General features: G+C 42.2%; 1 protein-coding gene across 2 annotated transcripts in view; it reads left to right on the top strand.

The window, feature by feature from the left end:
- DMRTA1 (DMRT like family A1) overlaps positions 1-3,064 on the top strand; it is a 29,932-nt gene extending 26,868 nt beyond the window's left edge. The window contains exon 2 of one of the 2 annotated variants that reach the window (XM_029605929.1): positions 1,504-3,064. In XM_029605929.1, the coding sequence (XP_029461789.1) occupies positions 1,504-2,345 (842 nt within the window). In that variant the 3' untranslated portion in view covers positions 2,346-3,064. Of the gene's footprint in view, positions 1-1,500 lie in introns of both variants that reach the window. The other variant, XM_029605920.1, reaches the window with a different exon arrangement.
- The last annotated feature ends 12,480 nt before the right edge of the window (positions 3,065-15,544 follow it).

The following is a 15,544-nucleotide window of genomic DNA, read 5'->3' on the forward strand; positions in this document are numbered from 1 at the left end:
TTCTGCTGACATTTATTATGTAAGATAAACGTGATGCCAGGGGGGGGTCAGAAGGCAGGTCATTATCCTCCCATATTGTATAGGCTCTCAGACTGGGCAAGTAGGCCAAGAAGGGACCATTATCAGCTTACAGTTCAGACCATACACTTGATCTTAGCCAAACAGCAGAGAGATCCTGTAGAAACCACACTCAGCCATGTTAGGAAAAGAACACCAAGGGTGGGCAGGAGTAGATGACACACTCAATCCCAAATGTCAAAAAAGTGTAATTGGAGAGATTGGCCATTAGATGGTGAAGAAAAATGCGCCCCGATCCATCTTTCAAGACTGAAACACAGTACTTTGAAGGCAGAGAGTCTGATAGCTAGGAAATCTTAGTTGTTCATGAAAGTAAGGGAAATGGGGGAAAAGAATGAGAGTAAATGGTGGTATGGATGGCATAACAAACCCTCAGCCTCTGTAACAATGTTGAATATTTTTAGGGCCTCATTCTAAAAGGACTTTAGTCAGTGTGCCTATAAAAAAAATATATATATATTTATGGGATAAGGTCCATAGGGCCAAATGTAATTGTTTTTTCTATACACACAAAATAGGCAAAAACCCTTCAGTACAATAGGGCCTTAGGTAGTAAGCTGATGGTGCAGTATCTTATCATGCCTTACCTTATATTCAGCAGGTCGTCTTTTTTCTATTAAGGTAATTGAAATAAAGGAGTCATATTTCCTAAATTATCCCCGGCCTAAATGGCTGTTATTCACCTAATTTGAATTTATTTTAACTGATAACATATACAGTAGATCTCCTAGAAGCAAGAATTTTTTTTTATCAAAGTTTCATTGTATATTTGCTTAATATGTTTCAAACAACCAGATTTTATCAGTTTAACTTCTTTGTTTACTATGAATCAGCGTAGACTTGAAGATGAATTTAGGCATGATAAATGGACTACTACTGGTTTCTGCAGTAATACAGGTGACTTGCTGTTTAACGAGTGCTGCTAGTTAGCTGATATGATAGGCTGTATTTTAAGGAGTAACTTTGTAGTTGCCCGCATTTGGTGCAGAAGAGGGTATTGGAAAAATCTCATCAAAACTGTCCGTGCACATTTACACCTACTAATGTGTGTGTGCACACAGTTTTTTTTTTTTGGTTTTTTTTTTGGGGGGGGGGGGGAGTACTTTCATACGTTTTGCATTTTCAAAAGTATGTGAGTAATTCCCAATACCACCCTCAAGAACACCTTTTCAAATTATGGGTAAAAGTACACACATGTACAATCCATATGCACATACTTTTTATCTGCCTGTTGGGTGAACAATTTTGTAAAAGCCCATGTCTGCAGATAAATTACTGTTTTACCCATGGAAATGGCTTTGAAATGATCCTCTTTATATTGTTACCTTTTCTGGCAACATAAAATAATATGCAAGTAGTAATAGTAAAATATTCAAGGAATTCAATAACTAATAGTTTAATTTTTCTTGTCTTTCTGTCTAGAAGAAAAGATTCAGAAGCAGGATCCATACTACAGTGGGGTAGCAGGATCTGCAGTGCTGTCACACCTTCTTTCCCTGAGATCCGCTGCAGAGCCTTCTGATTCCAGGAAAACTCCTGCAAAGAAACCATCAGGCCTAGAAGCCTCCGATAAGGAAGATAGTAGTCAGTCACCTAGCCCTGAGCAGCAATGTGAAAATGCAGATAGTCCGAGATCCCTGTCTTCTGATATGGAATCAGGAAATGAAAGCGAGTGGTCAAAGGAATTGAGTGCTGCTTGCTCAGGACTTTCAGTTGCTTCTTCAAGGCATAGGGATCCTCTCGAGATACTGATCAAGGTTTTCCCAAACCACAAACAGTGTAAGCTGGAAAGCATTTTGCAGCACTGTAAAGGAGATGTGGTCCAAGCCATAGAACACATCTTAAATGGACAGGAGCACAAACACGATGTTGTGGATACTGTAAGCCCGGCGAGATCTGAACTTGGTGCCTTGCAGAGAGCGTCTACTTTCAACTTTGCTGGGCTAGGGATTGGGACAGTGGGTACTAAATCAGCATTTTCCCCTCTTCATACTAAATCTGTATCACTGGCAAGTAATACAAACCTTTATGGTGTAACTCCTAGACTGGAGATTAGCCCACTGAGACTAGCATATTCTTCCACTGGAAGAGGACTGCCTGGTTTTATGTCACCATATCTTGTGTCTGGACTAATTCCAGCTTTACCCTTTCGCCCAGGGGTAGATTACACTCTTTCTGGAATGATCAGGGATGCCTCATATTTTTCATGTAAGGATTCAGTAAGCAGCAATGGATTTTACTCAAGACTTAATCAAGAAAATCAATAGTACCTTTATTTTTGTTTTTAATACTCAGCTCTGTGGACTCAAAGGAGAGCTAGACTCAGTGGTTAGTAGGTGACTCTGTCTTGTACTCTCACCTTTTGTAATAAAAAACTTATTTTAAGTACTGAAAAGCTTTTATTTAGATGCTTAGTGAAATTGTATATCTGTCCTTTTTAACATTGTTGCTGTGAAGAGCTTAGTCTGTTTAAATTCTAATTGCAGAAATTGAATTTATTTTATTTCAGGATGGTTTGTAATGCTATTTTCAGACCACTTTCATCAGTAGATTAGGATACTTAGGTGTGATAAATGCTAGGTGAATTATTGTATCATGAACAAAATAATAATTTTGTGTATTATTATTTTTTTTCCTCTTAACATTATGAAACTAAAATCGAAGCTTAGTACTTTTTGCTTTGCTTTCGTTGCCCACTATGGGGGTAATTCATTTGACCAGTTTATCTGTTGCAGCCATGCAAGTTGATTCTTTTCAGTCTTGAGCAAAATTGTCTGTATTAACATGGGAGAGTCATTTTACTATTTCTAAGGTTTTCCCCTTTCCAGTTAACATGGTTTCTTATTATGAAAAAAAATTAAAACAGAACAGCTGTAATTGACTGCCCCTTAAATCCTAGCATACTTTAAAGGCAGGAAAAATATACTGGAAAATCTGTTAAGGTAGATATGCTGAATTGATTAATAAAATATGTAAAAACCATAATAAAAATGCTATGGTCTTCTGTTAAATCTTTTTACCCTTCTCTGGCAGATCTTTCACTCAGACTTGGCGGTTTCATTAACTCCACTCTACAAACCATCAGGAATGTTCATCCTCACTCTCCATATCAAACTGATGCCTTCCAGCACTAAGCTCAATAGTGCAAAACACCTCTATAAAATCTAGGCCTTTGTACTTCCAACACCTTCAACACTTTACCAATCCATGTACAAGTTAAGAGCTAAGTATTAGTTTTCCAAGGCTAGCATTTCAGTTTCTGCTTTTTTTTTTTTAAGCATCTTCAGATCTCCAACTGGGCCACATGTTGACTATTTCTGTAAACTTGAAAGTGAGTGTAAATATCACCTGCTCTTTCCCCCCCTCACACAAACCGAATTGATTCAAAGGCAGTTCAGTAATTTAGCTTCCTAGCTGCCAAAAAAATAACAAACCTTCCTTCCTAAGCAAAATGAGATGTGTTTTATTTGTCCACTATTTAAAAGCATTAGCATTTATGCCTTAAGTCATAAAGAATGATATAAATACATGTATAATAATAAAAAAAAAAGTGTTTCAATTGGAAAGCAGAGATGGTATGAAAAGGTCAGTTTGCATTTAGCTCAGACAGCAAGAGCATTGGGTTTCCACTCTAAAGACCCTGGTTTGATCCTGGGCTGTGGTAACAGCTGGGTGTTTTTACAAATAGTTAACAAGCTAACAGCGAGATCGCTGATGCGTGGCCCTCCTCCACCCCTTCTCCCCTCTTATCCTGAATATTTAACATATGGTCACAAAATCTTGTAAAGCTAAAAATACGAGGTGCAGACGTTTTGTGGTGGAAGAGGCCACAGCTTTATTGAACTTTAAACAATTGACCAAACTGGAACTAGTATATGATATTTATTTATTTAAACAGTTTTATATACTGTTGTGCAGGCACGTCCATCTCAATGGTTCACAATTAGTCAGAGTAAAAATAGGGGAGGAAAATAGAAAAATACAATTATTATATTATAAATATAGCTAAAAATTTAGATTTTTTTAAAACTATAAAATTACCGAAAGTCGCTAATTGCCTATATGGGTAATGGTCCTGGGTACTGCCTGCCATGTCTCCTAGCAAGGCGTCCCCCTCATCCTGCCCCCCATCTTGCTAGCAAGGGGACCCATACCAAAGGCCTACCAAATACGGCCCTGGCTTGTGCACCTGCCTAAAGCTTGCGACATATAATACACACTTGCATGCTGTAATAGGTTGATAGAACTAAGGAACAAGCATAAATTCTGAAGTAAACTTATTACTACTTAACATAAGCCTCCTACCTACGAATAAATACATTAATAAGAACCGACTGACTGTTATTGCTATTCTTAATACATGGTTTATTTGGTTGCAAAGGGTGGATGCCGTCGCCGCTGAGTAAAAGGGGGAATGGCGGCGACAGGGGCCCTCTTTTATTGGTGCTGTGACACGCCTCGAGCGCGCGTCGCAGACCGATGACATCGCCCGAAGTCGGGCCCGGTGCACACGCGCGCTGGCGGAGCACTTGCTCAGCAGTCGGGGACGTCCTACCAAGTGGGGAGGGGGAAGGGGTGGGCGAGCGAGCCCTGACCCAGCGATATCGCCGTTAGGATCGGGGCTTTCACGCACGAGCCCTTGTATATAGAGAGTACATTTTGACAAGACTACAAAGTAATCATCCTAGACAGGCCGAGAATACCTTTTTTTTCTTATGGTGTTGGAATGGATAGGAATGGGGCTAATAAGTCTAAACATGTCCAGGGTAAGTGTGGGTGCAAGGCAGAGGCACACCCACACAGCGTGCATAGAAAACGATGACAGGCAGCAGTGGCCATATACACTGATTTCCAGGAAAACATTTTTTAAAAAGGCTATATTATAGCCTATTGAAAAACCCCTGAAAGACAGGTAATAGAAAGAGGGGGACAGCCCCTGGTTCTCTGTAGAAATTTTGATGGAATCTCTGGAGAGTGTTACTGGTGCCGAAGGAGAACATGAGATAGACCAGATGCTGTTGGCGCAAACGTTTCTTGAATTCCAATAAATGAATGATAATAAAGAGGATAGAGAAAACTCTGATCCAGTGGCATACTTAGACAAAGGCGACAGTAGTATAGATTGTATGGACCATGATTGACTGTCAACATTTTTTTTTTCTTTTTTACACAGGTGGTCTGTACTGTGCATGTCTGACTGTGATATCATTTCTGTGAAATCATTAAATAAGACTATCTTTGCATGCTCTAAAGTAATGCTGTCTCCAAAAACAAAAAAATAGCCATTGACTGAGCATGCCCAACGATGACCTCATTTCCTTTGAGAACATAAAACATAGCTACCACCGCATGCTCCACGGTAATGTTTACTGCGCATGATTGGCCTGTACGTGCTTGGCTGTGATGTCATTTCCTGTCCCCATACTACCCTGGTGCCACAGCACCTACACAGACTGATAGGACACAACGTATAGTTGAAACCATAGTATCTTTATTATAAATGTGTTTATATCATACTTTAGAAACAAACGGTAGTACACAGATTACAAAACAGATTACATGTGAGCGTTGTTATTTCAAATACATTTCATTTGTGAAAAAAGAGTTTCAAGAACTTCTAAATTTGCAAAAAGAGAATTGGAAGCTGTGCTTTGTTTTCTCTTCAAATCTTTTGCAACAAACCAAAGTGTGTAAGACACAGGGGCAGATTTTAAAAGCCCTGCGCACGTAAATCCGGCTGGATTTACGCGCGCAGGGCGGTTACGCAAGCCGAGCCTATTTTGCAGAGGCCCGGCGACGCGCGCAAGCCCCGGGACACGCGTGTGTCCCGGGGCTTGAAAAAAGGGGCGGGGAGGGGGTGTGGCCAGAGGCCTCCAAAGGCCTGCTAGGCCAGGGAATCATGCGCTGGCACTTGGCCGGCGCACGCAACCTACGCCTGCCAGAGGCAGGCGCAACTTTAATAAAGGTGAGGAGGGTTTTAGGCAGGGCTGGGGGGTGGGTTAGGTAGGGGAAGGAAGGGGAAGGTGGGGGGTGGGGGAACGGGGAAAGTCATCGGGGCTCCCCTAGGGCTCGGCGCACGCAAGATGCACAAGTGTGCACCCCATTGCGCGCGCCGACCCCGGATTTTATAACATGTGCGCAGCTGTGCGTGCATGTTATAAAATCGGGCATAGATTTGTGCGCGCCAGGTTGCACGCACAAATCTACGCCTGCACGTAATTCTTAAAATCCGGCCCACAGAGAGTCAAATTATAATATTTTGTATCGAAATTTGAGAATTAAATTGTCACGTTTATTGCTTATATCATAAAATACACATTCTTTTGAAGAAATGCCCAGAGAATATTGGTCAATTTTTTCATCTGTCAGCATGCATTGTTTTGTAGTTAATAACAGAGGGTCAACAAAAAGTCGTATTTCTCTTCTATTCACATCTTTTTACAAAAAAAAAAAAGCAAGCGCATGCTGCCCATAGGTTTTGTTAAACATGTTTATATCATTCTTTATTACGGATAGTTTCAAAATACTCACACAGACACACAGAGATTACAAAATACCAAAAACTGCTTATGCAAGCACTTATGGTCAAGATGGCATCCTGAAGGGGGCCACAATTGAGAGCTATTCCTACCCTTTGCACAATTTTGTCTCTTTTTTTTTTTTTTTTTTTTTTATTGTTATGCCTCCTATACGGAAGGACAAAGTGAGGGCTTCCCCTCAATTCCTAATCACTTCGTGGATTAACTTCTAATTACAACTTTCATGGCCTCAGGAGCTGGAAAAGTCGGGGAGGTGAACCCCATTGTGGAACAGGATGCAAGAGTACAGTCTCTGCCTGGGGGTGGGGTTTCCCTCAGCCCCCCCGATGCTAGACTTGTCACCGATATGGAAAGATTCGTCTTCGGGTGTCATGCAGTCGTCGCTGACCGATGATGTCAGCATCTTGACACCGCAGAAGAGAGCACTCGGAGCACCTCAGGAGACAGCTTTCTCGCTACCTTTGCTGCCAGGGAAAGAAGGAGATTCTCTAGTGACTGATTTCTTGGATTATGGGGGTCCATCGATGTCTTCTCTTCCTGCTGGAGCTCCCGCTGCATCGGATGAGCTAAATATCTCTCCAACAAAGCCCACAGTTGTTACCCTCGACACGCTGTGGGAACTAACTGCCAGGTTATCAATCATCACTAAGTCTTGCAATAAAAAGATGGAACTGCTCACTAAGGGATACATTTTAAAAGATGTGCCGCTTTTATAACATGCACGTGTCGCTGTGTGCACATGCACGCCTGGTTTTATATCAGCACGCGCATGTGCAGGCAGGTCGAAACTCACGCACAAGGGGGGTGTGATTTAAAAAAAATATGTGGTGACACAATCAAGCCATTCTCAGTTTCCTATCCCCCTACCTACTCTTCCTTCCTTTTCCTCTCTCTGACTCCAGCCCCCCTTAACTATTAGAATTTGTTTTGTTTTATAACTTACTTCATCCTCACTGATGAAGTAAGTTCTGTGCGCCGACTGCCAGTGTGCACTTCCTCAGGACAGGGCCTAATGGCCGCTCTCCCAGCTGGCACCCACCCCTTTCACAAAGCCTGGCACTTCTGCACGTACCGGGAGATACGCGCGTGGCCGGGCTGTTTCTAAAACGCGCTTGGTGGGCGCACAGCCCAGCCATGCGCGTATCTCCCGATATTTGCACACGCTGGGTTCTGAAAATTTGCCCATAATTCAATAGATTCTAAAATCAATGTTCATGAGGAATCGTTGCATTCTCTTAATTTCACTGTTGGTAAGCTGGAAGGGGATATTCAAGAAATTCATGGCTTTAAAGAAGCACCTGTTAAGGATAAGTATGCCTTATGTAGAAGGGTTGAGCACCTGGAAAACTGGAATAGTCATCTGAATCTTAGATTAATTAACTATCCAAGAGTTATGGAAACCCCCCCCCCCCCCCCCCTATTTACCATTAAACAATATCTTCAGGAGGTTCTTCTCATACCTGAGATCAAATTTCCTTCTTTATATAAAGTTTACTTTCTACCTACTTCTTCAGCTGAAAAGCGTTTACCTGTGGAACCCGGTGGATTACCTTTAGATTCGCGGAACCTAATTACTTTTCTTGAAAATTCAGGACTTGAAATTACAGATTGTCCTACTCTGTTTCCTTAGTAGTTGAACAAGATATCAGTAAGTTAATATGTCATAGTTTTCTCCATTTAAGTTCTTTTCTTGGTTCTAATGTCCATATGTTTCCTGATATTTCTAAGATTACGCAAGAATGGGAAAAAGGCTTTCTTTCAATGAGACAGGAAACTATTTCCTTAGGTGCAACATTTACTCTAAGATATCCTTGTAAATGTATCATAAAAAAAGATAATGATTGTTACATTTTCTTTATTCCTGTTGCGACCGTCGCCTCCTGACGGCTTCACTCCGCCTATCTTTCCTTTTTGGCGACGACTCCTGCTCCTCATGGACGTCTGGCTGCCGCAGCGTCCGTCTGCCATCCTCTCCGGCGTCCCTGGACCGGCTTGGGCGCTGCTTCCCGCCATGCTCTCCAGGTACCTTAGGGCGCTCGCGCCGCGCGGCCCTCATTCTTATTTCCTCATTGGCGCACACCTCAGGGGCATCCCCCTGTGATGACGTCACGCTGCCCGGATATTTAAGCCTACTGTTTATTGCTAGCCATTGAGTTAGCAAGGGTGATCTTACGGATGGGATTCACTCTCCGTACCCAGCTACTCTGCCTTCCCACTTCCATTGGACTCTTTCTGCTAACGGGATACCCACTCCTCGGGGCCTCTTTGCTTCTTTCAGGTCACTATCAGGTAATTGGTACTCGCACCTCGAGGGCCCATATTCCCTGACCTGCTGCCTGCATCTATCTCCTCTTCTTCTTGGAAGAATTCGCTACAGACACCATCAGTGAGTACTATTATCATCTACTCCTCAGAGCTGTCTCCCTGGAACCAGGTACTCACTCCTCGAGGGCCTGCCCCCGTTCCAGCGTCAGTGCCATCTCCTATGTGGAACCGCTGTGTGAGTACTTTGCCGAGTCTCTCTACCTCCAGGGATCTGGTACTCGCTCCTCTAGGGCCAGCTCTCCCTATCTCAGGGCTTCTACATACTTGGGACTCTGTGAATGTTCTATTGTACTCACTTTCTCAGTTCTCTCCACTATAGCACTGCTACTGGAGAAACCGCTGTTCCAGCGCCCTGGTGAATCCTAGCCCAGCCGGGCTACATCTTCTACTCACTACCGCCACCTCTGGTGGCTTCTTAAACTGTCTAAATAAAGAACTATCTTTCAGGCCGATACAGTACAGTGCGCTCTGCTCTCTTTGGTCAGCAAAGATCCGTTGGTGAACTATAACATAAAATGTTTACAAGATTGAGAAAGTCACTCTAAAAACTAGTTCTCTGTCGGTCATAACACACAAAAATTAAAAACACACTCTTACCTCTGCTATCATGGCTGAACAATCTTCTTCTTCTAGTTTGTTAAAGTAATCCATCATGTCGGTATCTGCCACTGCGTGGTACAGTTCCATGTCCGTACAGTCTATACCGCTGTCGCCTTTGTCTATGTCTGTCACTGGAGCTGTGTTTTTTCTATCCTCTTTGTTATCTTTCATTTTTTTGGAGTTGAACAACTTTTGCGCATCTCGTCTATCTCTGCATTGGCCAGTCCTTCTTCGTGTTCTGCTTCAGCACTGGTAATGTTTTCTGGATATTCCAACAAAATTCCTGTAGCCACCTTGAGAACAATATCTCTTCCCCTTTTTCTATCGCCCTTCTTTTGGGAGTTTCTCGATCTGCTTTATTACAACTCATTTCTTAGGAGTCGAACAATATTTGCGCCAATGGCATCTCGTCTATCTCTGCATCAACCGGCCCTTCTTTGGCGATGGTAATGCTCTCCGGAGAATCAAGCGCAATTCCTACAGTCGGGTAACCTTCCAACTCTGCATTGAGGTTTCTAAGAAAGTAGCAGGGCTTATGCCTTGCCTTGAGAACTAGGAGCTGCTCCCTCTTTCTATTGCCTGTCTTTCAGGGGTTTTGTAGGGGTTCATTTTTTCAACAAGCTATGATACAGACTTTAAAAAAAAACCCAAAAACTTTCCAGGAATTCAGCTTATATAGCTGCTGTCACCTTTTCCTGTGCATGCTGTGTGGGCATGCCTCTGCCTTGCACTCATACTCACCCTGGATATGTTTAGACTTGTTGGCGCCATTACTGTCCGTTCCAACACCATAAGAAAAAAAGGTATTCTTGGCCTGTCTAGGATGATTACTGTGTAGTCTTGTCAAAATTAACACTCTATGCATGTTAACTTTTGAAAAACATCCAGCAGTTTTACAAAAGATAATTGCTATCACAGCCTGGGCTCAAACGAGGGTCTTTAGAGTGAAAATCTAACGTTCTTGCCATCTGAGCTACCACAGTTTCAGCTAGAAGGCCACCTTTAAAACCATTGCAATAGTTTTCTTTCAGCATGTCTCGTGTTTTTGTTTGGGTCCATTAATGTTCCCTGGTCACAATACAGCCTAAAAGGTTGGTATTGAATATCACCTTTATGACAAAATTCAGAGAGACAAAGAAAAAAAGTTAAAAAGCTGTAACATAGTAATGGCACCAGCCATAATTAAAATGGAAAAAAATGTGAGTGCATTGCAGTCTTACTTACAGTATGAAACAGTACTGGCCTTTCTAACCATATTTTAACTCAATTTTAGTTTTTTCAATTTTTCATGTCTTAAAAAAAATTAAACATTTTGGGGTAGAATTTATAAGAAGCGCACGGGTGTACTTTTGTTCACACAACCCTGTGCGTAGCCGCGTGTATCTTTTAAAATCCAGGGTCGGCGCGCGCAAGGGGGTGAACATTTGTGCACCTTGCGTGCGCCGAGCCCTGAGCGTGCTGCCCGTTCCCTCCGAGGCCGCTCCGAAAGCGGGCTGCCCGTTCCCTTTGTTCCCTCCGAAAACGGCCTCGGAGGGAATTTTTTTTTCGTTCCCCCCCCCTTCCCCTACCAAACCCACCCCCCAGCCCTAACTAAATCGCTCCCCCCTACCTTTATTTTAAAAGTTACGCCTGCCCGGGCCGGCTGCCGGCGCGCCATTCCCCGGCCCGGGAGCAGTTTCGGAGGCCTTGGCCATGCCCCCGGAACGCCCCCGGGCTGGCGACACGTCCCCGACACGCCCCCAAGCAAAGCCCCGGGACTTACGCGCATCCTGGGGCTTTGCGCGCGCCGGCAGCCTATGCAAGTAGGCTTGGCATGCACAGGGGGAGCTTGGGGCAGGTTTTCGGGGGGTACGCGCGTATCTTATGCGCGTACCCCTTTGAAAATCTGCCCCTTTAAGTATGTTTGGAAAAAAGGAGTGCAGAATCTTGGTTTGCCTAAATTATAGTTTTTTTCCCTACCCACGCCCCCTTGCTGCATGAGGTCACAATCATGTAGCAACTATAACACTCAGTATGCAACATTCCTGTACCTGTCTGTGAACGCAGGACACAGACATTTCATACCATGTCTACTTTTCATACCATCTCTACTTTCCAGTTAAAATACATAAATGCTAATGCTTTTAAATAGTGGACAAACAAAACATCTTATTTTGCTTAGAAAATAGATTTTTTTACCTTAAAATATTCTGTTAAGAACTTTTATTCTTCTTCTTATTGTTATTATTACCCAACAAAAACTGCATTTATTTTTTTCCTCCTGCTTTCTACAGTTCTCGCAAAAGACATGTCTAGGCATGTTTTGGATTTCATGTGACATCATATATCTCCTTTTATTTTTCGCAAGTTTGCTTATGTTCATGCTTAAAGCATAAAATAAAAATAAATAAATAAAATGGAGGAGGGAGGGGGTGAGGTGTAGTTGTGTAGGATGCAGTACTCCTTCTGGCCTCTGGATGGTGAAAAACAGGGGGGCATTGTGGTGCTTTTCCTAAAGCGGGGGGAGGGGGTTAGGGCATGCAGTACTGCTTCTGCCTCTGGATGGCAAAAAGCAGGGGGACATCTGATGGTTTCCATGGTAACTACCTAGGAAGCATTTCTTTTTCCCAAGATTTCTCGCATATTCCATGATGGCTGCAGGCCCCTATATGTCCAAGTGCTTGGTTTCTCTCTCTTCTTTTATCATAGTTAATTAAAATATGTCTCTTACTTTGCTTTTAAAAACAATATCTTTTCTCAGTCTGCTTATGCAGTGTGCTGGCTCCATTTCTTTTGCTGGCTTGCTTTTACAAAACAAACAAAAAAAATCCTGGATTCTACTCATCTTTTTATAATTATACAACTGTTCAAAAAACTATAATCTTGGCTGGGTCTGTCTTTTTTTTAGTTTCAAACATTTAAAAAAGATAATAAAGAGAGAGGGTCCATCTCTCAGTTATAAAAAAAAAATGCATTTCTCTCTTTTTCTTAAATGCTGTCTATACTAACTGCAGCGAGTATGGTGGAGGGGAGTGTTGTGTTTGAGAGTAGTTGCTTTATCTCAATGCTATAGAAAGCAAGGGTGGGGGTAGGTGGGAGTAGTCGCTTTTCTCTCTGCAACAGAAATTCTCTGCTGAGATGAAATGTACAACTGGTGACTTTTCTCTTTTTCTCAAACAGTGCTGAGTTTAATAAAAACAAAAAATAAAACACTGGCACACAAAAAAATGTATGCTTTGTGGCAGAAAGAAAACAAAAAGGATTTTCTATTTTTAGATAAGGGTTTAGTTTGACAGAAAAATAGAAGAATTTTAATGATTGCTATTGACTACCCTTTCAACTCCCTGCAGCTGCTTACTGAGCATGCTCATTCCTTCCTGATGCCCTCAATGCTCTCTCCTTGTAAACAAAAGATCTGAGCATGTGCAGGAGTGATGTCATGGCCTGTGATGTCATTCCAAGATGGCTGCCTGCAGCATGGTTCACAATGACATTATTTACATGTTCTTTGTTTTGGTTTTACTGCACATACGTGGTCCTGACATAATTTTCGGTCCCCGCCACAAGAGCTGCCATCTTGGATGTGCATCATTTTCTGTCTCCAGGCACCTGCTGGCATCTTGAAAAACTTCCAGTCACACCCTCCTGTCTTGCCCTCCAAAAGGGCAAGACAGGAGGGTGTGACTGGAAGTGATGTTATCAAAAAAAGGGACAAAATTGGCAGGGAGTGGGCAGGGCTTAACCCTGAAGTAAACACTGATTGGCTGAGAGGGGGGGGGGGTCAGTGGGTGGGACTTAGTCCAGACATGGGTGTGGCTATCTGTTAAAACAAACTTTTGACAAGATGTGTACCCCTAAATTGCTGACAAGGTCATAGCATAGATAGTAAAATATTTCTTTGCTTCTGTTATTCCTGAGGAGGATGTAAGGCAGATACCCAAACCAGAAGTAATATTTAAAGGTGATGATTCAGAGGAAATGAAAAAAATCTCAGTGAACCTGGAAGATGTAATAGGAAAAATTGACAAACTAAAGAGAAATAAATTACCTGGAGTGGATGGTATACATCCCAGAGTACTGAAAGAACTTAAAAATTAAAGAGAATTCTGCCTCCAGGGTAGCATTCTCTGAAATGCTCCCTGTTCAAAGTGCAGGTCCCCAGAAGCAGGCAGAGCTCTGGAGTTTCAATAAATGGATGAGACGATGGTGCAAGGAAGAGGGATTCAGTTTTGTAAGGAACTGGGAAATCTTATGGGGAAGGGGGGGGGGGGTTGTTTCTAAAGGGATGGGCTCCACCTTAACCAGGGTAGAACCAGGCTGCTGGTGCTAACCTTTAATACGGAGATAGAACAGCTTTTAAATTTATAATTTTTATTGATTTTTCAAAATTAGACAACAAAATAGGTATATAATTACACCATAATTTCAAATTACAAATCCAAATTTTTACCTTCAAATAACATATATTGGTCTAATTATGATCTAATCAAAGGATGTCATTACTGCTTATCTATTAATAACAGAGGCACAGCAAACTAAGGGGAGAAAAAAAAACCCAGAAACTAGTATAATCCTAAACATGCATTGTAATCCTGTTAATTATATTTCACTGGATTGTGCTTGGTGACATGACTAATCTTTTTTGCTCAACAAAAATTTCAAGATGATCAGGAATAAAGAATATATAAACATCCTGATGTTTCTTAATAATACATTTACAGGGATATCTGAGGGTAAATGTAAATCCCATTGAGATCAATTCCTGTCTAAAGGTCAAAAACTCTCTTCTTCTAGTTTGTGTTGGAACAGATAGATCAGGAAAAATTTTAACCCAACTTTCATGAAATGTGATAGGATATTTACCAAAATATCATTTCATAACTTTATTTAAATCAAGTAAGTTTGAAAATGAAACTAATAGTAATCCCCTATCGATTATCTGAAGGGCATCTCATCAGTATTCAAGTTAGGGTTTTTCTTAGGCAAAAAATAGCAATAGCTAATTATTGGCAGATCATTTTCCGAAAAACACAAAATTTCCATAAAAAATAACCTTAGCGTTTCCATCTGTACCTGCCCAACCACCCTAGGGAAATTGAGCAAGCGCAGATTTAAACGCTTATTATTATTTTCAAATAATTCAAGTCGTCTAGATAGATAATCTCTGTCTTTTGCTACAGTTGACTGAAATTCTAAATTCTTTTCCTCTTTATCTTCTAAGACCTTTATCCTTAATTCAGAATTTTTAACACATTCTCGGATTTGCATTAATTCCTGCTGATTTTTCCCTGTCACTATATCAACCTTTTTCTCTAATCCTTTTATGTCCATTGACATTTTAGCCATCATGTCCCATAGCAGTTCCAATGTAACCACCGCAGGGCGCTTTAAGGCTTCATTCTGGTCATTCCCTGGGGTTAGATCTCCTCCCTCAGCCGTTGTTCCATTTCCACCTCCGATATTCCTAATCGGGGTTCCTGGCTCAATTAAATTGAGTCCCTCTTGTGACCCTCCCATGAAACCTTCAGCCGCCCTGTAAATTGGGGGTATATCTAGATTGGGACTCAGCGAGGCTTCCTCCAATGACTTGGGCTGTTCTCCCAAAAAGCCCAAGTCTGCGGTATCCTTAGTTGCTGGAGATACAGGAATAGATAAGAAATAAACTATTTCTTGCTGAATAGGAGATCGAGGGGGAAGCGTAGGGAAAACCCTTATCTTCCCCTTCCGTTTTGGCGGCATCTTAATAAACTTCAAACTTAATTACCAGCAGTCCAGTTGTTCCTTATAACAATGCAATAGTACTTGCCTCTGTAGCGATGACTTAGTGGCAGAGTTCCTCCTCGATCCTCGCTAAGCCGAGCAAAGCCACGCGCGCCGGCAGCAGTGGCACGCCTAGAGTACGCCGTTCTTATGGCGTCTCCTCGGCCCCTCCCGATGATGACGGGGCTGGCAGGCAGGCAGGCAGGCAAAAACAGCTAAGGTAATCTTGGGGCTCTCCGGGCGCTCCTTCCACACAGTCACTC

This window comes from Rhinatrema bivittatum, chromosome 1 (genome assembly GCF_901001135.1).
Source record: "Rhinatrema bivittatum chromosome 1, aRhiBiv1.1, whole genome shotgun sequence".
In the NCBI taxonomy this organism is placed as follows: Eukaryota; Metazoa; Chordata; class Amphibia; order Gymnophiona; family Rhinatrematidae; genus Rhinatrema; species Rhinatrema bivittatum.